The sequence below is a fragment of the Lipotes vexillifer genome, unplaced genomic scaffold (assembly GCF_000442215.2).
Source record: "Lipotes vexillifer unplaced genomic scaffold, Lipotes_vexillifer_v1.1 scaffold951, whole genome shotgun sequence".
In the NCBI taxonomy this organism is placed as follows: Eukaryota; Metazoa; Chordata; class Mammalia; order Artiodactyla; family Lipotidae; genus Lipotes; species Lipotes vexillifer.
Window position 1 is genome coordinate 1,769,491 of NW_006793664.1, and position 24,046 is coordinate 1,793,536.

At 44.7% G+C, this 24,046-nt stretch overlaps 1 protein-coding gene across 1 annotated transcript in view; it reads left to right on the forward strand.

Annotated features, from left to right (window-relative positions):
- Nucleotides 1-24,046, forward strand: part of SNX25 (sorting nexin 25) — a 117,295-nt gene that overhangs the window by 48,771 nt on the left and 44,478 nt on the right. The window contains exon 6 of the mRNA XM_007466526.1: nucleotides 15,808-15,878. Within this exon, the coding sequence (XP_007466588.1) occupies nucleotides 15,808-15,878 (71 nt within the window). The remainder of the gene's footprint in view (nucleotides 1-15,807; nucleotides 15,879-24,046) is intronic.

Consider the following 24,046-nt stretch of genomic DNA (forward strand, 5'->3'; position numbering starts at 1 on the left):
TTTTCATTCTTTTTTCTTTATTCTGCTCTGCAGTAGTTATTTCCACTCTTTTATCTTACTGGTCACTTATCTGTTCTTCTGCCTCAGTTATTCTGCTATTGATTCCTTCTAGCAAATTTTTAATTTCATCTATTGTGTTGTTCATCGTTGCTTGTTTCATCTTTAGTTCTTCTAGGTACTTGTTAAACGTTTCTTATATTTTCTCCATTTTATTTCCAAGATATTGGATCATCTTTACTATCATTACTCTGAATTTTTTTTCAGGTAGACTGCCTATTTCCTTTTCATTTGTTAGGTCTGGTGGGTTTTTATCTTGCTCCTTCATCTGGTGTGTGTTTCTCTGTCTTCTCATTTTGCTTAACTTACTGTGTTTGGGGTCTCCTTTTTGCAGGCTGCAAGTTCATAGTTCCCATTGTTTTTGGTGTCTGCCCCCAGTGGCTAAGGTTGGTTCAGTGGGTTGTGTAGGCTGCCTGGTGGAGGGGACTGGTGCCTGTGTTCTGGTGTTGAGGCTGGATCTTGTCTTTCTGGTGGGCTGGTCCACATCTGGTGGTGTGTTTTGGGGTGTCTGTGAACTTATTATGATTTTAGGCAGCCTCTCTGCTCATGGGTGGGGTTGGGTTCCTGTCTTTCTAGTTGTTTAGTGTGGGGTGTCCAGCACTGGAACTTGCTGGTTGTTGAGTGGAGCTGGGCCTTAGCGTTGAGACGGAGATCTCTGGGAGAGCTCTTGCCGATTTATATTACATGGGGCTGGGAGGTCTCTGCTGGTCCAAAGTCCTGAACTCGGCTCTCCCACCTCAGAGGCTCAGGCCTGATAGCCGGCTGGAGCACCAAGACCCTGTCAGCCACATGGCTTTTGGGAGGTCTGAGTTCTTCTGCCAGCATTCAGTAGGTGTTCTGTTGGGGTTGTACCACGTGTAGATGTATTTCTGATGTATCTGTGGGGAGGTAGCTGATCTCCACATTTTACTCCTCCGCCATCTTGAAGGTCCTCTCTCTTCATACCTCCTGTTTCTAGAGGATCCACATTTCATCTGGAAAGGACATAAATCTGGCAGTCTCACTTCAGGCCTAGCCCTTCCACCTTTTTTCCCTTTGTACTTAGTCTGTTTCACTTGCTCATAGCGGGCCCCGTGCAGTGGCCTTGCCCCCAGCCCTTCAGACCAGAGTTCTTTGGGAAACGGCTGAGCCAACACCTCAGCTCGGGACGTGCTCTGAAGCTCCTCACAGGACACTCAACTCAAGATGGCCTAAGTCAGTGGTTTTTAACCCTGTCTGTATGTTAGAATCAACCAGGCTTTAAAACATTACAGTTTGATATCCTGCTGTCCCTTTGAGGTGCTTCCTTTTCTAGCATCCGAGATGTCAAAATGAGGATATGGGAGCTAGACTGGTTTAATATTTTGAATTTTCTGGGTCTTCTAGTAGGAGCAGTGATCAACTCTGCTAACAAAAGAGGAGCCAGAAATCTGAGTGTCATGTTGATGCAGGATGTTAAAGGGCAGATGAATAGATTCCCACCTGGTGTGGCTGGGGGTGGTGGTGATGGCCACCGTCAAGGAAGACAGAGCAGTGTTCAGGGTCCAGGTGCATCCATTTGTGAAACTACGTCACAGCCATACTAGAGAAAGGACTGTGTGTTTCTTTATTTTGAAGATAAAGCAGGAGTCAAAGTGAATGTTAAGCAAAGGAGCAGTGAAAGGTTTTGCCCCAATGGAACCTCTTGTAAAGAAGTAGGCAGACTGTGGTCCAGGAGTCTGCTGCAGCCAGGGCTGCCTGCATTCTGTAATTCTTCAGCGCATTTGTGAAAAGTACCCTGATGAAGATTATTTGGTCCTCCATGGAAGATACAGATGCCTAGGCTTCCCCCCCAGGAACTTTTTTTTTTTTTGGCGGTATGCGGGCCTCTCACTGCCGTGGCCTCTCCCGTTGCGGAGCACAGGCTCCGGACGCGCAGGCTCAGCGGCCATGGCCCACGGGCCCAGCCGCTCCGCGGCATGTGGGATCTTCCCAGACCAGGGCACGAACCCATGTCCCCTGCATCAGCAGGCGGACTCTCAACCACTGCGCCACCAGGGAAGCCCACCCCCAGGAACTTCTATGTAACTGGTCTAGAGTGGATCTTGGGCATCAGTTCCCCAGGTGATTATAAAATGCAATTAATACACCGAGAATCCCTTTTAGACGTCATGTTCTTTCACATGCTGCCAGTCTGAAGTCTTGGCTAGGTGTCGTGTCATGTGATTCATTATATTCTGATTCTTTGAAAACTGTTTATTACTGTTTGAGATATATGGTAACTCTGTTGAGGAGAATACTGACTAATCAGGACGCCTCATTCTGCCATGATTATTGTAATGAACAGAGGGCATTTTATCACTGACCTTCCTGAGAGATGTGTTGTTTAACCCGAGGTTTCCCAGCCTTGGCAAAACTGACGTGGGGCTTGATAGCCCTTTGTTGTGGGAGTTGTTCTGTTAACTGCAGAATGTAAGCAGCATCCCTAGCGCCTGTACCCACTGAATGCCAATAGCACCCGCACTGCTGTGTCAATCAGAAATGTCTCTGGATGTAGCCACATGTCCTCTGGGGGACAAAATTGTCCTTTCTTAAGAGCCACTGGTTTAACCCTGTGAACAGTTTGGAGGTACTGTACTTATATTGTTAAGATTAAATTCAGCTGAAAATTATAGAAAACCCACAAAATAATGATGCCTTGTCAAAGTACAGAGGGTTTTTCTTCCTCCTTGCTTAAGGGAAGTCAGCAGTACCCAGTCCAGGGCTGGTACGGGGCCCCGCCTTCCTCAAGGACCCAGGCTCCCCCTAGCTCACTGCTCTGCCATCCTGTGTTCCGGAGTCCTCCTGGCTCAGGATATTCTCTAGGATGCCATCCGTCATATCCTAATCCCAGGAAGTGGGATGGAGGCAGGGAAACATGGTGGCAAAAGTCCTACACTGCTTGTCTTTTAAGGATATTTCTGGAAGCTGCTACATGACATTTTTGTTTATATTTCGTTGGTCGAAACAATTGAGAAAAAGCAAGTAGTCTCATTCTGGGCACCCTTAGGCTTCGTTAAAAATGGAGGATTCTATTACTGAGGAAGGAAAAAGAATGGGTATGGAAGAGGCAAATAGCTGTTTTTGCTACAGTACTCTTCTTGTTTTATAGTTATAGTGAGGCAGGATAGCACTGTTTCCCACACAGGCATTGGAGAAATGGCTGCTTCCCTGGACTGGGCATTGGCCAGGGTTAAAGAGATGCCAAGCAAATGCTCAAGAAAGGAAAACTTTCTTTGTTTTTAAGCTACCATTTGTTGAATATCTAATATGTGTCAAGCTAGGTTCTTTATAATCATCATCTGATTGTCATAACCACCATGTGAAGTAGGTACTGTGATTCTCATTATTTGGTTGAGGAGAGGAAAGCAACTTGCCCCGGATTACAAAGCTAACAAGTAACAGAGCTGGGATTTGAATTCAGGTGTGTCTGACTTCAAACCCCATATGTAAAGCTGGGTAACTTGCTAGCCAGGTGGGCAGAGAACAGCAGTGACACACGGCCCCAGCCTTGTGGGATTTTCTGCAAGTGTGGAGGTAACTCTCTACTGTTCGTGAGGCTTTGCAGGCACTAATCCTTGTGTGGGGAACAATACCATCAGAAGTACCATCATCTTTTATTAAGGCAGTGACAGACTGCCAGAGAAACAAGTAGTAAGAAAGAAAATCTGAGCAGCCTGTCACTGCCATAATCTCATTTACCACCCGCCCAAATCTTTATTAGATTTTTCAATTCTGTATTTGTTTCCTTCTGACCCTCATTTAAAGAGCAATGTGGAGAATCTGAAAATAGATAGGAGGGCTTCCCTGGTGGCACAGTGGTTGAGAGTCCACCTGCTGATGCAGGGGACGTGGGTTCGTGCCCCGGTCCAGGAGGATCCCACATGCCGTGAAGTGGCTGGGTCCGTGAACCATGGCCGCTGAGCCTGCGCATCCGGAACCTGTACTCCGCAACGGGAGAGGCCACGGCAGTGAGAGGCCCGCGTACCGCACAAAAAAAAAAAAAATAAATAAAAAAATAAAATAAAATAAAAATAGATAGGAAATTCTAATAATGAACGAAAGGTTTAAAATTAAAGAGGTTAAGGATTATTTAGTTTGGAGAAGAGAAGGGGAACCTTTTATCTAGCACATACTGAGATTGGTGTGGTGTTTTTCAGTTTTACCATACTAAAGCAAGAGGCAATGGGCATAATGAATGGATTAACTTAAGAGATCATGACTAGCAATGGGTTACTGAGGGGTTGCTTAGTAGTTTTTCTTCAGATATCATAAGGGGGTGGATTTTCAACTCTGAATCAGTTTAGGTACATTTGCACATGAGGATAATATTAAAAGTGTTAAAATTCTTAAAATTGCATGCTTCTGCATAGAAGGATTTAAATTAGTTGAATGTGCAGTGTTTTGAACAGTGATTCTGAAAATGTGAATCTTGCAGTAAAATAGGATTACACTGTAGAGGAACAAGAAAAAAGAAATCGAGCATAAGACAGCCTGCTGCAGCGTGTAAGAAACCGCTGAGCACGCATGAATGCGGAGGGAGGCTCATGCGGGTGGACAGGGGGATGGAAATTCCTATGTGTAAAACAGAAGCCTGGCAAATTTTTATGAAAAGAATAAATGAATATAAATTTAGTTTTAAAAAAAACAACACATTAAAATGTGAGGCTGCCTATGAAAAGTGTTCTAAAAGATCTTTCAGCTTTATGAAAAATAAAAGTACATTGACTTTAGAAAATAACTGCTGCTAGTGTCTGAGAAATAGTAGAGGGCACAGAGGGGTGGGAGTTAAACATACCCGAGAACACAAATTATTTTCATTTAGGAGGAAAGACAATTAAGTGTTGGCAGCAGGTGTAAACTTTGATATGAGAAGGGGAATCTTGGTATGAAGAAGTTATGGTGTCTCTGAAATTAAAGAATTCATTATGTGCCTGTGTTTGGTGCCGTGTTAGGTGTGGATAGAGCGTTACCTGCTTTCTGAACGACATTTAGGACCACAGGTCAGTTCATGTAAAGCACTTGGCCCAGGGCCTGCATGTTCCTAATTGTTAGCTGACACTATTATTGTTACTGTTTATGATCATTAGACTAAGGATCACAAACAGATTTAGTTTCTTTGGGAAGACTGGGCGGTTCCTAATGGCCCACTGGGATGCAGTGTTTCATCTTGGGGTTTGAGGAGGCCTAATGAATAGCAGTGGTCCTCTCTCCATCCCGAAGGCTGACCCATCTCAGGGCCAAGAAATAAGGCAGATGAAGACCACAGGGTCACTCTTATTACTGGAGATCCTGGACAATGTAGTTTATATATGCAGGCGGTGCGCTCTCTAAACTGAGTTTCACAATTAGACATTCTTTCCCATCTGTCACTGCTGGGTCAGAATCCCTCTCATTGTCCCCGCTGCTCCCTCCTTCCGTCTCCCTGGTAGGTGCAGTCTGCTTGCTGGCTGCCCTTTGGAGGCAGAGAACACATGCCCTTAAGAGGAAGGGGAACAGAAGGGCTGTGATTCACAGGCCCAGTTCCTGCTCTGCGATCAGGTTAAAAGCTTACTCCTCTCTGGGGAGAGGAATGAGTGAGAGGTGGAGGGAGGCCAGAGATGGTGCTCCTTGGACTTAAAACATGAAGAGTTGAGGGAGGGGGGAGGTCAATAGGTACGGCTTGTTTCTTTAAAAAACAAAGGCAGAAATTGTGCTGAGTGCCTCCTCAACAGAAAAGAACTTTATGGTTCACAAGTAGAGAAGGCTGGAGACTTCCCTGGCGGTCCAGTGGGTAAGTTTCCGTGCTCCCAATGCAGGGGGCCCGGGTTAGATCCCTGGTCGGGGAACTAGACACATGCGTGCTGCAACTAAGGGTTTGCATGCCTCAACCAAGGAGCCCGCATGCCTCACCTGTGAGCCCGCATGCCGCAACTGTGAGCCTGGGTGCCTCAACAAAGATCCCGTGTGCTACAACGAAGACCTGGTACAGACAAAAAAAAAAAAAAAAAAAAAAAAAAGAAGGTAGTGAAGGCTGATGGAAGGGTGGTAGTGAAGGGTGGTGGAATGGATGTAAATAACCTCGAACGTAGGTAATAGTAAAATGAATGAAATTATTAGGAAGCGATGAGTTTTGTTTCTGTTCTTTTTTTTTGTGGTACGTGGGCCTCTCACTGCTGTGGCCTCTCCCGTTGCGGAGCACAGGTTCCGGACGCGCAGGCTCAGCGGCCATGGCTCACGGGCCCAGCCGCTTCGCGGCATGCGGGATCCTCCCGGACCAGGGCACGAACCCGTGTCCCCTGCGTCGGCAGGCGGACTCTCAACCACTGTGCCACCAGGGAAGCCCAACGATGAGTTTTGAGTACTTTTACTTTTAGAAAACGGTAGGTTTGTGTAATTTAATTTTAATAATGATGGGTTTAATTGCTGAAATGCAACAGCCAGCTCTCCTGAGCCGGCATAGGCCTCGCAGGCTGACTTCAGCCCAGCACTGAGTAGCAGCAACGCGCGCTCTGTCTTGCGATTCCCCAGCACTTGACAGAAATGCAGTTCTTCTAGAGGCCGAGGAGAATTCGCAGCACAAGAAGTCAACCTGTAGTGACCGGTCCAGCACCAAGGCAGACCCTGGCCACGAACACAGGCTCAAGGGTCCGGCAGGCCTGGATTTCACAGACCTGGTTTGCACTGTGGCTTCACTGCTTGCAAAGTGCATGGTCTGAGGCAAGTCATTTACACTCTGAGCCTCAGTTTTAACTGTGAAACAGAGAAAATAGCTCCTACTTCATAGGGTTGTTGTGATAATTAAATGAGATGATGCATGTAATGTGAGACATCCAGGCTCCCAGTAAGAGCTGAAAAAAGTTCCAGCTGTCGGGAGCAGGCTAGAGCACGCTCAGGCCCCGACTTGAGCGGGGTTAATGGGTGAGCCGAGACGACAACATCTTCTTTCAGAAAAACTTTGTTCAAAATGTATAAGAAGGGCTTCCCTGGTGACGCAGTGGTTGAGAGTCCGCCTGCCGATGCAGGGGACACGGGTTCATGCCCCGGTCCGGGAGGATCCCACATGCTGCGGAGCTGCTGGGCCCGTGAGCCATGGCCGCTGAGCCTGCGCGTCCGGAGCCTGTGCTCCGCAGTGGGAGAGGCCACAACAGTGAGAGGCCCGCATACCGCAAAAAAAACAAAAGAAAATGTGTAAGAAGTCATTAGGACACTTTAGATATGGAGCTTAAAGCTAGGCAACTGAAGATGATATTGAGTAGCCATTCTAAATGAAAATGCTTTAGTAAGGGCTGGGAGTGGAAGATACTGCCATGGTGCTAAACACACGTCCGTAAATACTTTGTAACTATATTAATAGCTGATGTAAAAATATGAGGAACACAAGTAGAAACTAGATACAGACAACAGAGAGAAAACTTTGGCTTTCTTGAGGTTAGCTAAAGGGCACCAGCTGGCCTGTGGTGACAAAGCTTTGGCCGCTTCTGTGACATGTAATTTCTGTAGGCTCTGGGAGCTAGAAAATGAATATATGGTAGTTATTTTAGGCAGATAAAAAGATATAAACAAGATCAAGAAAATAGAAATCACTTATTGCAGACAGATAAAAACTGTGAATACTTGGTGTATATATATTTCCAGATTATTTTCTGTATATATAACATGAATCCTATATGTGTGTGTGTGTGTGTGTGTGTGTGTGTGTGTGTGTGTGTGTTTGCATACACTCAGGATTCCTCAGCCTGCTCTGGTGCAGAACTTATCTAGCTGGTGTAACTCAAATACAGTGCATGCGTGTTCAGAGATGACTAGTCCCTTAAGCCCACGAGGTAGCTGGGTAGGGCCTGGGATGGCTGTTCACCCCAGTGTCCTGATCAGATATTGTCACTTGCTATGTGTGTCACGAATGGAAAAAGGCTGGGAAACGTGCCTTAGACTCTCTGTGAAATCGGCTGCCCTCTGCACACTAGAAAAGTGGAAAACAGGTTTAAAAGCCCCTTTAGCGGAAAGTGCCTCTTACTCCTCTGAGCCCTAACTGAAAATGTTTCCCCTGCTTGTGTTACAGCTCCAGCCACTTCCTGTTTAATACCATTAAATATGCCTCTTGAAAAGATAGCTCAGGACCTTGCTATTATCCTCAGTAGTACTCAGACATAAAAGCTAAAATGATATACTTTTCTTTGTTCATAATATTGGTCAAGATTAAAAATTTAACACCTAGTGTTATCAAGAGTGTAGGAAGATAGGCAACTTCATGTCCTGCTGGTAGGGGTAGAAATTATGGCCTTTCTGTTGCAGTTTTTATAATCTGAACGAAGGTCACAAAGTGTGCATTTTGTGATACACTTTTGTGATACAAAGTGGCACCTTTTGATACATTCATTATTCATTAAGAAAATAACCATGATTACATGGAAAGATTTTTCCAAGAATGTTTCTTGTAATTTTATTTAAAATAGAGAAAAGCTCTAAATAATTAAAATGTCTAACAATAAGGGTTTGGTTTAAAAGGTTTTGGCTCATCTATACAATGGATTGCCATGTAACAATGAGGTTGCATCAGAATATTTAATAATATTGGAAGATAGTAACTATACATTTATAAACTAAAAAGGCTCTAAGCCAGTATTTATTAACATGAATCCCATCTTATAAAACAAAAAAAAATTGTGTTTGCATAGAAAAACGTTTATAAAGATATACCAAATGTTAATAGTAGTTAACTTTGAATGTTGTGCCTTGTGTATTTTCCCATTTTCTTGGAAGAGCATATGTTACTTTAGAGAAAGTAAAAATTGGCTCGGACTGAGAAAGTAAAATCTGCCTGTCTGTTTATCAGGCTGGGATAATAGACACTAAAACCAGCTACCAAGGTAACAGGAAACAATATTTCTTCCAAATATATTCAGTGGCTGTAAAATGTCATAATGATTCTCCTCGCTTAGTGACTACTGCTTTCTTATTCACTGAGAAGCATTGCTCTCTAAATTCTATCAGAAACTTTGCTGTGTGAAATTATATCAGTAGGAATGACACATCCTTTTCTTGCCTGGAGGATTTCAGTCACTTTGACACAGAGAAGCAGTCTCATTTTAATCCAGATGCAGAGCTGCAGATAAGGGATTTCTGGACTCAGCATCCCACACTTAACTTTGTAGTTTCCAAGGCAGTGGGCCCCTATGTCCATCTGAAATTGACCCCTTTACAAGCCCCGCTTTGAGCCTGTCACGATACTGCTTCATTTAAATTTCATCCACACCCCACCCTTCCCCAGAATCCAGTAGTAACTTTTTCTTTGTCTGGGGAGATGTCCCATGGTTCCTCTTGCTGGTGGCAGTGGGTCAGTAAACCTGAGGCTGTTGGAGTACAGTGACCCTGGTGGTCTTCGATTGATCAGGCTGAGACACTATTATAGTCCGGAAAAAACGTAAGGTTACTTAAAATGGCTTTTATATATATTTTACAAGCACACACACATACCATCTCCCTAAATAGCACATATCCGAATAGTCAGCAGCAGTGTTAAGGAACAATAATTGTTAACGGTCATTAAACTCTCACTGAGGGCAGGTGCTGTTCCAGATATTGTAAAGGTGTTCTCTCATGTAGTCTTCATAGCAACCCTATGAGGAAAAATGCTGTTATTCCGCTTTTTGCAGATGAGGACTCTTCAGTTTAAAAAGCTTGAATAATTTTCCCAGGGTGACACAGTAAGTGTCGAAAGCAGCATTTGAACACAGGCCATCTGGTTCCAGAGCTCACATTCTTAGCTACTCTGACCCACTCCCTAAATAACCCAGCAGACCTTGTCAGTAGTGCTGTGGATGTGAGAAGCAGCTCCAGCTTAGCTAGCGGAAGTCACCATGGTTTCATTTCTTAAACACTTTAATTGAAGTCTCTTTAATGAAAACATTATCCCTAGCCTAGTACAAAGTAGCCTGTGGCAACTCTGAAACATTATTTTTAAATTTCTGATTTTTTCTTAAACATTTGTGTGTATATGGTATTCTATTCCATAATAGATCCTTGCTAATTTTGATATAAAATGGTATTTTAAGCCATTTACCATATGGTACAGACTAGGGTTTGTCCAGCCTTTGACTCCCCTAAGACATTCCAGCATGTGCACACCCAAGACAGCTCTAAAGTAGCACTTAAAAGGTGTGCCTGATGAGATGACAAGACTAATTTTTTTGGTTTGGCTTCTCAGTAACTTTGAAATCAGTTCTAATAGCATCCCAAAGCTGTTCTGAACATTTGACAGTAGAAGGTATTGATGTCTGAGGTGATTACTTTGAAGGACTGTGTAGCATTCAGGCGAGATTAACATTGTGGGAAGAGTTCATCAAAACAGTCTTCTTCCAAGTCTGTTAATTTAGCGAAGTGTGTAAAACTAAAGAGAGGTGAGGTGGCAACTCAGAGGGACATTTGGCAGCTAGCTTTGTGTGACGTTTTTGTTATCCAGAGACAAGGGGTGCTCTGGGTAGGATCTTGCCAGAATTGGAAAAGAGCTGAATTCTTGGTCCGCTGCTTCCTCCTAAAACTTGAGTTTACAACGTCATTTTGGAAAAACGTACTAACAGTCTCTGCTTTTCTGATCAAGAGCATGTTGACAAACATTAGTCCTCCTGATTGTAGAACCTCACTTGGCACCAGCTAGGCCATGTCCGCCTCTGGAGGAGGAAGGCCAGGTGAGTGCCCGGTGCCCCCGAATACCCCCCAGATGACTAAAAAGCCTGTGCCGTCAAGGATGGCCAGCATTTGGATGTATGTGTTGCATGGTTTTGTTGAGAATGAGAAAGTCTCTCATTTCCTACTTTGCCTTTTGGTATCAAGTGAAAGTGAATTCTACAGATTCAGTAGTCATCTCCAGACGCCTCCTGTGCGCAAAGCACTGTGTGAGGAGGGCCTGGTATTTGTAAAGATGACTCGCTTGCGGATCTTTGGATTCTTTCCCTGCCATCAAGGTGTTCCTTGTTCAGTGTAGGTGAGACCCCAGTGGGTGTAAATAGCTAAATATGAAGCAAGGTAGGCCAGAAGTAGAGTGTGAACAGCTGAAGAAGTGGGTAGGAGCAAACCTTTCATCCTGTAGCCGAGAGGAATCCACGAGGCCTGGGTGTTTGGGAGTGAACAGGATTTCAGCAGGTGAGGGGGGAGGCTGTGTGTGAGAGGGAGAAGGGGAGCGAAGGCTGGGAGGCAGGAAAGAGCTGCGTTGCGTTTGGGGTGTTGCACATGGTCTGGTTTGGCCAGAAAATGGTATGTATCCAAGAGGGATATGGAAGGCAGTGCGGCTGGAGAGATGGTTTGGCCTTGGCCATGCTGATGTGCTTTGAAGGGCCTTAGACAAGATAAACACTAACCTATGTTGAATTTTAGGGCAGCCAGAAAATGGTTAAGAACGTGAGCTTCAGAATCAAGCCCTAGGTTGTAATTTTGGCTCTCGTACTTAAAAGCAGTGAGACCTTGTATAGATTTCTTCATACACCTGAACTCTAATCTTTTCCTCTGTAATGTGGGGTTAATTACAGCACCTTGTGAGGATTAAATGAGATACTATAAATTATCTAATCAGGTACCTGGTACCTGATGAAAGGGCTCTGTTAGGTGGTATTACTTTATAATTTTATGGATTTGTTTGAACATTTTACCTCTTTCTCAGATGGCGTGTATTTTCTTCAGTACCGTTATTTGTCACAGACTGTGAATCACTAAGAATATCGAAAGAACAGATTGTTCAGAATGTTAGGTGTGCCTGTTAAGTGTTACAGATGTTAACGCTTATTAATGTAGCTCATTAATAAGTCAGTTTGGACTGCTATCACAAATATACCATAGAATGGGAGGCTCAAACAACAAACAGTTATTTCTCCTAGCTCTGGAGGCTGGGGAGTCCAAGATCAAGGGGCTGGTAGGCAAATTGGGTTTCTGGTGAGGGCCCACTTCCTGGTTTATAGACAGCAGTCTTCTTGCTCTGGCCTCATGCAGTGGAGAGAGCTCTCTGGCGGGGTGTCTCTTTTGTAAGGGCATGTACCACCCTCGAGACCTAATGACCTTTCAAAGGTCCCGCCTCCAAATACCATCACACTGGGCATTAGGCTTCACATATGAATTTTGCAGGGGACACAAACATTCTGTCCCTAGCACTCATTAATATTTACTGCCAAGCTAGGTTTGGTTGGAGAATCCAAGACTCAATCCCTATCTTCAAGAGGCTCATGATCTAGTTGAGAAAAAAAAGGTTGCGTATCTTTTTTTATAGACAAAACCACAGTTTTGTCTTAGGCTCAGACGTGTCACCATTTTAAAAAGAAGGGCGAGGCCCTGAACACACTGGACACACCATTTTCTTCGTTCACAACACTCTTTGTGGAAATGTGACTCTTTAAAATAACAGTATAAAATAGTAGATAAATGGGTACTATTATAGAGCAGAAGTAATTTAGGGTTTCATCGAGGAGAAATATTAATGTGAATTGGGGAATTGGGAATGACTTGAGGGAAGAAATAGCATATGTAAGATCTAATTAGGTGGACAAGAAGGGAGATGGTTTTCAGAAGGAAAGATCATGAGCAAAAGCCTGGAAAGTGACTGCAGGCTGGGGAGAGCAGTGTGGAAACGGTCGTGGCTTCAGTCCTGGCTTATATGGGGGTCGGGTGAGGGGGCCAGTGCCGAGGTGCAGAGCGAGTGGGAGGCTGGAGTGGAGGCTTCCTCCTCTGGGGGGGGGGGGGGCCCCGGGGGGGGGGGGGGGAACGGGGGGGGAGGGGGGGCAGGCCTGGTACCGGTAGGCCATGGGGGCAAGGCAGGTCTGGGAGCTGTGGCCGCAGCATTAGTCGGGGGGGGGGGGGGTGGGGGGGGGGGCTTCCCCCGGGGGGGGGGGGGGGTCCCTGGAGGGGGTGAGCGGGGGTCGAGGAGCTGAGAGTGGGCTTTGAGGAATGTGTTTTGACAGGGGTGCTCGAAGTGGGCTGGATGCGAGGTAGAAAGCTTGACATCAAGGAGACAGACCGTTTAGCTAATGCAGCTGACCCACGGGTGAGAACGCCTGAAACAGGGTGGTGACAAGAGGAAGAGGAGGAGAGGAACTTATGTAAAGATTCAAAGGACTTTGAGATTCATATTTATGGGAGGGCAGATATCGAAGATGATGAGATTGCAAGGCTAAAGGATAGAAGGATGATGAGGCTGGTGCAGAAATGGAGAGGTAAAGGAAGCTTCCTGGTGCAGGCAAGAAGGTAAGTCTGCTTGAACTGGCTAAGATAGATAAGCAGTTTGGGAACAGTTTTAAGATGACTTATAATTCTACCATTTTAATATGGATGCCCTTCATTTTTATGTCTGTTTTGCGTTGTAGCCCTGGTTCATATACCCACATATTTACATATCTGCAATCATAAGCGTACATGCCATTTTGCATTTTAGAATCAGTGTGTCATTAAAATCTATTTTTATGTAGTCTTTCAAATATTGTAGGCTGAGCGTTTTCCCCTTAGTCTGATATATCCCCAGAGCTTTCTGAAAGCAGATACAGTATTGGTGTTGTTCATTTCAGTGTGTCTAGAAACTGATTCAAAAAGTGTTTGTTTAGTGAAAGCATATTGCCCACACAGATTATTCTCATGCTTTTCTTTGTAGAAGTTTCTGCAACAAGCATATGTTTGGAGTTGGGTGACAGGTGTTGGAGTTGAGTGAAAAGTCAGTGCTTTCTGCTTAGAGAACCTAAGTCCAAGGTTAAATTAAAGACTTGGTTAAGGAGTGTTTGACTTTGATGATTCCAGGTTTGCGTATGCTTCTTATAAGCTGTTTCCTCATCTGTTCATAACTGGCAGGAAAAATCACGTGAAAAGCTACTTTTGTGTTTTACCATTAATGGAGGAATGAAGGCAGTTCCATCAGACAACTTTATTGATCATTAATGTCCTAGCAAGGCCTCCTTTTGGAGTACATCGCCTGAGTGTGTATTCAGCCTGGAGATAACTTCTCTATGGATGGAGACTTCAGAGAGCTGTCTCTCAGTCAGACAGCATTTGGCCATGAGACGTATCGACGCACAGTTACTTAAACAAGTTAGGGATTTATTCTCCTCAATAACAAGATGTCCTGAGATGGACAGGCTGGGGCTGTTATCATGGCTCAGTGATGTCACTGGACACCTGAACTCCTCCTGTCTTCTCCCGTCGCCACGTGGCTTTCATCCTCATGGCTGCTGTGCTTTCATCCAGCTGCATCCTTGTTCCATGGAGGAAAATTGAGGAAGGACAAGGACAGAAGACTGAAAGGGCTTTTCCATGGAGTCTGCCCCTTTAAAAAACCTTCCTGGAATCCCCTCCCGGCAAGTTCTGCTCATATCTCACAGGCTAGAACTATATCAGATGGCTGTCCCTAACTGCTAGGGAGAAGGTTAGCGTTTTGAGCTGGGTGCATCGCTTTCCCCCATAAGTGTGGTCCAGTTAGCGGGGAAAAAAGAGAGGGAAGGGTGTTGGCAACCAGCAGTCTGCCAGAGTCTCCAGGTGACTGCCGGCAGTGCTCCTGACCGCCTGTTCTCTGAGGCGGTGAGAGTGGGCATCAATATTCTTACCGCACAAGTGAAGAAACAAAAAGATGTAAAGTTGTGAGGTGTCCATGAATAGCTGTGACAGATGAATTCACATCTGTCATCTGGGTTTTAGTTGAAAAGCAAAAGAACATATCTTGTGTTCTAAAAGCCAGCCAAATGTAGCATTAAATCTTAGAATGCTGCAAAGTTTGTGTTCAGATAAACAGTTAATGTTAAATAGCTTTATTATAGGCAGATTCTTAATCAGTCAACATACTTAAGAGCTAAGAAACACTCAGGATAGATAAGTTTGGTTAGGGCAATACTTAATAATAATTAAATGGCACTTAAGAACTTGGGGTCATAACTCACCTGACTTGAATATGCTGAAAATAGCCACAATTCTAGAGTTGTACTTGGCACTAAAAATATAAGTTTTTCTTTTTCCTCACACAGAGGTGACCTCAGTCACATGTACATCTACCTGGTGTTCTGCTCCAGTGGCTGTCAACTCTCTCTGTGCGTGGGAATGACCTGGGGAGCTTAGACACTGTTGACACCAGAGTCCCACTGCAGATGCTTTGGATCCGTTGGTCTGTAATGCTCTTCTAAGTGAGGAGTAATGCAGGAAATCACGAAGATGGTGACAGTGGGACTGGAGGGGAGAGGACAGCTTTGAGAAGTGTGTAGGACAGTACCATCCAGTGGAACTTCCTGCAGTGATGGAAGTGTTCTCTTTGCACCGTCCACTGTGGTCCATGAGGTCCATGAGGTGGCTGAGCACTTGAAATGCGGCTGGTGCAACTGAGGAACTAGACTTGTGCTCTAACTTAAGTAGCCCACGTGGCCCGTGGCCACCCCATTGGACAGTGCAGGCCTAGGAGGTAGAATCAATAGACTCTGGTTACTGGTAGCGGGGAGGAGAGCAGAGGTGGGGGCGGGGGAGAGGGAGCAGCCGATCATGACCAAGGTTTCCCTCTTCACTGGGGGCCAGGTGGGAGTGCGTCCGTACAGGGAATGGAGTGGGGGAAGTACCTTCACAGCTCTTACCCTCCGATCTCAGAAATGAGTAGCACGTGGCCCAGCACCCGGACCAACGACTTCATCCCTGTTGGGTGGTTTAATGATACTTGGGCAGGATTCACAGTGTTATAGTTGATTAGTACAAATGCAGTCTAAATGCATCTCTGAAAATAGTACTTTTTTCCTGTTCAGTCTTTTCTTGTTTTCTCTTTTTAAAACTCAGGTATCAAATTGTAGTGGAGATAATCCAAGCAACTACAATTAGCAGCTTCCCCCAGCTGAAGAGGCACAAGGGTAAGAACCAGCTTGTTTTCTTCACATACACCTACTAAAGGTCGTAGGTCTGTCTCCAGCCTTCTCTCTCCTGTGAGAGCTTTGACAAGTATGAGCATATATTGAAATATTTCAGATTTGTGTAAATCATGGTGTAACAACATAAGAGAAAGTAAGTGTAATTTCATCCTGATAAAAATCTTTGTTTGTAGCTCTGTGCTCCCTTATAAACTTTATTCATCTGTAGTCATAATTTTTAGAATATTAGTCAGTGGGTACATATTGCTTCTGTTCTGTTTTTAAACTAAACATGGTTTCATAATTTTTTCTCATTAAAATTTAATCTTAATACTCATTGATATTTCTATATTGGAACATAATCTTGATAGTGATTTGAATGACTTTCGTGAGTTGATGTTTCATAATTTACTTAACCTTTTCCTTTACATTTTTATTTATTATTATTTTAAAAAATATTTATTTATTTGGCTGCATTGGGTCTTAGTTGCGGCATGCAGGGTCTTTCGTTGCGGCACGCGGGCTTCTCTCTACTTGTGATGCGTGGGCTCCAGGGCACGTGAGCTTAGTTGTCCCTCGGCACGTGGGATTGAACCCACATCCCCTGCATTGGAAGGCAGATTCTTAACCACTGGACCGCCAGTAAAGTCCCTCCTTTAGTTAAACATTTGTATAGTGAACATCTTTCCTCCTCTACTCTTGTAGATTTAAAAATATACATAACCATGTTCTATAATTTTTTCCTGTTTATTTCTCTTCAAATAACGAGTTGGTTATCCAGGCTTTGATACTGAGGAATAATCAAGGTCTGAAATTGGCTCCCACCTCCCTACAGTTTGCCCGGTGCTTCATTTATGAAGTTGCAGGACGTGTTACTCTGTGGAGGGCAGAGAAGGTCAGGATTCCCAGCTGACAGGCACCAACACTACTACCTTGTAGGCTAGACTTTCCCCTGGAAATCTCCAGGCCCCCTCAAGTTCCTGTCTGGGAGTGGAGGGTCCCGAAAGGGCAAGAAGACTTGGGCCAGAGACTCTAACCTGTGCCCAGGTTTCTAATCAGCACACAGAGGCAAAGGGGTGCTTGGGGACTTTTACTTGTCTTCCTGAGTCTCTGACAGAAGGTAGGAGCCATGTTTTAAAAAAAAACAAACAAAAGAGGGTATAGACTCCGAAGAGGCACTTATTCTTAATCTCAGCCCAGTGAGGAAGATTGCGCAAATGCATTCACTAAAAAATGTTTATTGAACGCTGACTAGGTGATTAGGATTCAGCAGTGGACACGGCGAAATCTCTGCATTCACGGAGTCCCTGAACTAGGCTGGGAGGCAGTCGGGACAGTCAACAAGTAAAATGCACAGCACTTCAGACGGTGAGACGTGCCTTGGGGAAAAACAAGTTCTCCCTTCTTGTTGAACTGTGGCGAGGTGGGGGCCGGTGATAAGGAATGCTGGCTCAGCCGGAAGGGGAGGGTTTTGCACTTGGACAGGGTGACCTGGGGAGACCTCGCCCAGGTGGGCACCTGTGAGCAAAGCCCTAGTGGCCCGAGGGGGTCTGGGAAGGACAGGTGCAAAAGTCTGAGGCAGAAGCATGCAGACTTGCTTGAGGGGTGGGTGGGGGGAGAGAAAGCCAGAGATCAGAGGTGGCAGGAGACCCTGTCCTGAAGGGCCTTACTTACGCTGTAGGGGCTTCAGCTTTTACTCTGAATGAGGAAGTCTTTGGAGGCTTTTGAGCAAAGGAGATGTGATCTGATTAATTCCTCTAAGAGCACAGGCTCTGCTCCTCTGCTTTTCCCCATTGGTCCTGCAGAGAAGATAGTTTATTTTCAGACAGTTTGACAGACATTTTAAGGAGAACACTAGAGAGGGATTTCTTGTTGCCGCCATTGTCTGGCTTTTCTCAGTGCCTCTCCCTGTTGTGTGAGTTTAGTCAGAGACACCTTTCTTATCTTCGTTATTGTGTTAGTTTACTAAGGCTGTGTAACAGAGTGCCACAGAGTGAGTGGTTTAAATAACAGAAACATTTTCTCATAGTTCTGGAGTCTCAAAGTCTGAGAGCCAGGTGTTGGCAGGGTTGGTTTCTTTTGAGGGCAGTGATGGAAGAATATGTTTCAGGTCTTGCTTCTTGGCTCTTAGATGAGAGTCAAGCAGTACATCTTTGGCAGGACATCTGCAAAGACCTGTTTCCAGGTAAGGTCACATTCACAGGTACCAGGGTTTAGGACATAAACGTATCTTTTGGGGGGACACAATTCAACCCGAAACACTGTAACTTGTAAGTTCAAGATAGCATTGTAGGGACTTGCCTGGTGGGGCAGTGGTTAAGAATCCGCCTGCCGATGCAGGGGACGTGGGTCCGAGCCCTGGTCTGGGAAGATCCCACATGCTGCGGAACAACTAAGCCCCTGCGCCACAACTACCGAGCCCGTGTGCCACAACCACTGAAGCCCGTGCACCTAGACCCCGTGCTCTGCAACAAGAGAAGCCACTGCAATGAGAAGCCTGCGCACAGCAACGAAGAGTAGTCCCTGCTCGCCGCAACTAGAGAAAGTCGGTGCGCAGCAATGAAGACCCAACGCAGCCAAAAAATAAATAAATTAATTAATTTTTTTAAAAAAGATAGCATTGTAGTTCCTCTTTCGTGAAAATGCTAGAAGCATTTATTTTCAGTAAGGTCTATAACCACATTAAGATTTGCTACATTACTCTTCTTTTGGGTTAATTCTGTTACCAGTAGTTAGCTTTTCCTAAATTAGTCTCTTTTAAGTCTATAATAGGGTTTAGATTAAGAAGTAAAATCTCAGAAAGAAGTTGGGCAGCCAAAACCATATAGGCAATTTCAGCTACCGTGTGTCTTCATGTCCAGAACAAAGACAGGTTCCATGGAATCAGTATCCTAGCAAACTGTGTGGGTCTCTATAAGAATGAGGGGAAGTATAAGTGACCCAAAAAAGGTAAATTGGATTTCATCTACAGTTAAAAACTTGTGTCTTCAGCAAGAAAGTAAAAAGACAACCCTCAGAATAGGAGAAGGTATTTGCATATCATGTATATGATATAGCGCTTGTATCCAGAATATATAAAGAACTCATACAACTCAGTAATCAAAAGACAACCCAATTGGATAATGGGCAAAGGATTTGCATAGGCACTTCTCCAGAGAAGATATACAAATGGCTAATGAGCACTTGAAAACATGCCCTACATCATTAGACATTAGGAAAATGCAAATCAAACCTAATATGAGATACCACTTCACACCCACTAGAGTGGCTAAAATAAAAGACAGAGGGTGACACAGTGTCCAGGAATGATGTATAGCAATCAGGGTGTAGATAATGGTGGTGAAAAGGAAGGGACTCATAAGGAAGGTTATAAAGGAAAGACAGCCTAGTTGGCAACTAATTGGATGTGGGGAGGGATCAGATGGGGGGACATGATGGTGCTGGTACCGCCTGCTGCCTTTACAGATGAGGACATGGCTGTCCAGAGCTTACGTCTGAGGTCCCAACTCCTAGACTGCTGCTGTTCCTGTGAGGTCCCGCTGCTTCAGGGGGGTTGGTGAGATGAGGTTTGGGTGCAGAAGAAGAAATGCGGGAGCTGGAGTTTAGGAGGCCTTGGTTCTCTTGCCGGCTTCCCAGTGAAACCTGGGCACGTCCTTCACTTCTCTAGGCCTCAGTTTCCTCAGTCTCTAGCTTGCCTTCTCTTGGTGATCATAAAGGGTTTCTCAGTGAAGACACTCAAAGAGTCAGGGGATGTGTAGGGGTCTGGGTCAGGGGTGAGAGAGCTCACAGGCCCTGGCGTTGTGGACCTGGGACGACAGGAGGGTGGAGAAGTGCCCATCCGGCGTTTCTAAGCTGGGATTCACGCTGTGGGGAGAGAGCAACCCTGAGGAGAAGTGCTTGGAAGTGACAACATAGAGGTAATAGTTAATTGTCTCCTATTTCTGTGTATCTTTGCACAGCCCGTTGTTAGGGGAGAATAATGTGTTAAGAGTCTGAAGTGACTTCCCTCATAAATAATACCATCTGCTGTCTTCACTCTTGAAGTTCATGTGTAGGTGGTTTCAATCTTAAAGAATTAGGTTGTTATAATTGAAGTGCAGGGTTTTTTTTTTGTTTTTTTTTTTTTGTGGTACGCGGGCCTCTCACTGTTGTGGCTTCTCCTGTTGCGGAGCACAGGCTCCAGAGGCGCAGGCTCAGCGGGCATGGCTCACGGGCCCAGCCGCTCCGCGGCATGTGGGATCCTCCCGGACTGAGGCATGAACCCGCGTCCCCTGCATCAGCAGGCAGACTCTCAACCACTGCACCACCAGGGAAGCCCAGGTATTTTTTGAAGGTCAAATTGAACATTCCCCATTGTCCTTTTTCTTTTAATAAAATGTCCAGTAGCATATTATTATTGGAAACAGTTCTTATTTCTCTGTGACCTTTGGAGTTTTGATGTACAGCTGTCACATAAAGTTACTTTATCTCATTCTTTCTCAAATTAATCTGTAATTTATTTCCAGACAAATGTTTTTTGTGTGTGTGTTTTTTCCTCCCTGTAAAAGGCACTACGGAAACTTTGATTTTTTACCATTAAAAGGCTCCCCTCAAATAGAATCGTTTTGTTGTTTTTTTTGAGGATAGTGCGATCTAGTGAAAATATCATCGGGCGGAGAATCCGGGGAAAGCCTCAGTCTGTGTGTTAACCTCTCGTCACCAGCTGCACCTGCCTGCACTGTTTCCTTAAACCTAGAAAATCGGGCTGTGCTCAGAGTGACCGTGTGATGATGCTGCCGGCTTGTGTGTGAGGTTTTAAGCAGTTTCGTTTCCAGTGTTGTTTCTCCTTATTTCCATGTCCTCTTTGTGAGTGGGAAAATGAAGGAGTTTTAAAAAAAAAAGAATGACCAGACGGAAGATACTAAGAATACTTAGGATTCAAACTAGAGATGGGAACTTTATGAAAATAGTATATATATGCTAAAGTACAATTTTTTTGCTACATATAAGTATGTTTCAGGCAGGTCTTTTTCAACTATAATTGTTGACGATCAAGAAATGGTGTGCAATTGTGAAAATATTTTGAGGATTCAGAGGAAAAAATGCCGTATAACAAGTGGGGAGAAATTACCTGATTGTGTTTCCTCTGAAACCTTAAGGAATTAACCAGCTGACTCTGCATTGACGTTTCTCAGGATGATAGAGTAGGGTCGGGGGGACCACTTTACTTTGTATACACAGGAAGGTTCAAATAAGGCTTCTGAGCGTCAACAGACTCCAGCAAATTCACACAAAACTCTGTACATGTTTCAGGTTCATAAGTAGATTAGTTTATCTTAAATGAAGAGCAAGTTCCTCTCTTTTAACAATGTAGAAATTTCAGTTTGATTCTTTCCTCGATGGCTCTTTTCTTATGGTATTTTGAGCTTTTTAAGAAATAAGGTATCGAATGATTTTAAAAGTCTTTACAGTGCCTCAGCTAGTTTAACTGCTGCTAAAATTCTAGGGAAAGTAAATAATCATAAAAATAAAAAAGTTTTGAGACCATCTAACTCAGATCCTTGTCCTATGGGCAAGAAAATTAGGTATGATTAGAGAAGGAGGTTCTTAGAGCAAATTCATAGATATTAAACAGTTTGAAGCACTTGGTCTCAGAAGTTTTAAGTCTGCTCACAAAATTTTCTTGCCTCTGACCTTATTTTATCATTCATTCTGGCCAAACATATTGACGGAGGCCTGAATTTTACCTGCTAATCACATCAACTTCTTGTTGGTGATGGAATTTGGGAAGTTTAGTAAGTCCAACTAGCTAGTTTCAGTGAACATTTTTCCGTCTTCATCTTTTGACTATTCGGCAGCATGTGACATTGGTGACTACTGTCTTCCTGAGCTTTCACCTGCCCTGGCTAACACTCTGTCATTCTAGTTGTTTGTTTGTTTATCGCCTTGCTTATTTGTCTCCATTCAGCTTTCAGATGTTGGAGTTCCTCAGGATTTGTTTCTGACTCTCATTATTTTGTACCTGTGCTGTCCAATGCAGTAACCATTAACCTATGTGGCTATTTAAATTAACTGAAAGTAAATAAAAATGTAAAATTGTGTTTCTCATTCACACCAGTTATGTTTCAAGTGTTCAGTAACCATGTGTGGCTACCGTATTGGATAGCGTGGAACGTATCCCTCATCACCACAGTTCCTTTGGGTGGCACTGCTCTGTGTTCTTTGTCTGGTTAGTCTTTCCTTTATCTATATGCTGATGACTTTCCAAATTTCCATCTACAGAACCTCTATTCTCTGCTTTTCTACTTACCTACTGTTTACTGCACATTTTTATTTGGATATCAAAAGACACCTCCAAATGAAAAGGTCCAAATCAGGTCCCACGTAACTGGTCATCTTCTGTAGTTTCTTGTCTCTGTGAATGGCATTGCCATCCATCGAGTAAGTCAGAAACCTAGGAGTCCTCCTTGTTCATTCCTTCTCCATCATGCGCTTTATCTAGTCCATCACCTTCCCACAGACTGACCTCCTAAATATATCTCAACTCGGCTCTTTCTCTGCACCACCATTTTCCACCACCCGTCTCTCTCGAACTAAGGCAGCAGCTTCCTAATTGGTTTCCTTGTATCACTCCTGCCCCTATTCAATTTATTTTTCATACTGAAGCCAGAGTGATTTTTTAAAAATACAGATCTTAATCATGCCACCCCCATGCTTACCTTTCATGGTCTTCCCATTGTTCTTAGAATAACAACGCTTTGAAGTGAAACCTGCAAGGCCCTGCTTGCTCTGGCCCCGTCTGGATTTTCAGCCTCATCTCCCGCCAGACCACCCCCTCCCTCTGAACTCCAGCCACACTCACTTTTCTCTTTCCTCAACTCACCCCAATTCCTCCCGCCTCATATTCTTTGCACATTCTGTTTCTTCTTCTTGGAATGCTGCCCTACACTCAGTATCACTAAGCCTAGATAACTCCTACTTATCCTTTATATTTTATCTCGAATTTCTCTGCTTTGTTCACAACACCTCCCCCCCCGCCCCCTGCTGATCCTGGGTAGATGAAAGACCATCTGAGTTCCTAGGACCCTTCACGTCAGTAGAGAAAGGACTCTGAAGGATATCTTAATCACCAGAAGTAGGTCTTCAGTCACTCAGCACACATCTTGCGAGTGCCATTATGTATGAGGCACAGCTGTGCAATGCATGAAACTGTCCCCGACCTTCAGGAGATGGAGACAGGTGGATACACAAACAAAATCACAGTACAATTTGATAAATTCAGTGAGTGTTGCAGGTTCAGGATTGAGTAGTGGCACAGATGTGTGGAGTGTCAGCTCTACCTGGGCCAGAGCTCAAGAAAGGTGCTCTCTTAAGGGTAGCAGAGTTGAGTCCAAAAGATTGAGTGGCTCTCACCCCCTTTGGGCTTATCGGATGGCTGCGGCTGGATGCTGCCCCGTGTGCATTTGTACCTGGGTTATGTCAGCTGAGACACTGTGCAGGTGCTTGGGATGTAATGGAGAGATGAGCCTTGATGGGAAGACGGGGGCCGATCCTAAAGGGCCTTGGGAGCTGTCCTGAGAAGTTTGGGCGGAGACCAATCCCGGAGACCAGTCGTTCTCAAACTATAGTGTGTGTCAGAATCACCTGGAGGGCCTGTTAAGGTGCAGGTTTCTGGGCCCCAGAGTCTGTGATTCTGTGGCTCTGAGGGGGCCCTGAAAGTTCGTGTTCCTCACAGGTTCCCCCGAGATGCTGCTGTTGCTTATCCAGTAAGCACACTGCGAGGACTGCTACTGTAGAGCCAGTGATCTGTTCGCCTTTGCATTTTAGTGCCCAACTCTAGCTTTTTATTTACAATTAGAACAGCCCAGGTAGTTGAGAAGCGGTCTAGTAAAATTAGCTGGCTGCTAGGGTCTCAATAATTGTGTTCTCCCAGAATCCTTTGGTTGAAATCCTAACATCCGAACTTGATGGTATTAGGAGGTGAGGCCTTTGGGAGGTACTTAAGTCGTGACAGTGGAGCCCTCATGCATGGACTTGTTGACTTATAAAAGAGGCTGCAGAGAGATTCCCCAGCCTCTCCCATTGTGTGAGGACACAGCAAGAAGGTGGCAGTCTGCCACAGACAAGAGGGCCTTCACCAGGACTCAACTGTGGTGGCACCCTAATCTTGGGTTCCCAGTCTCCAGACTGAG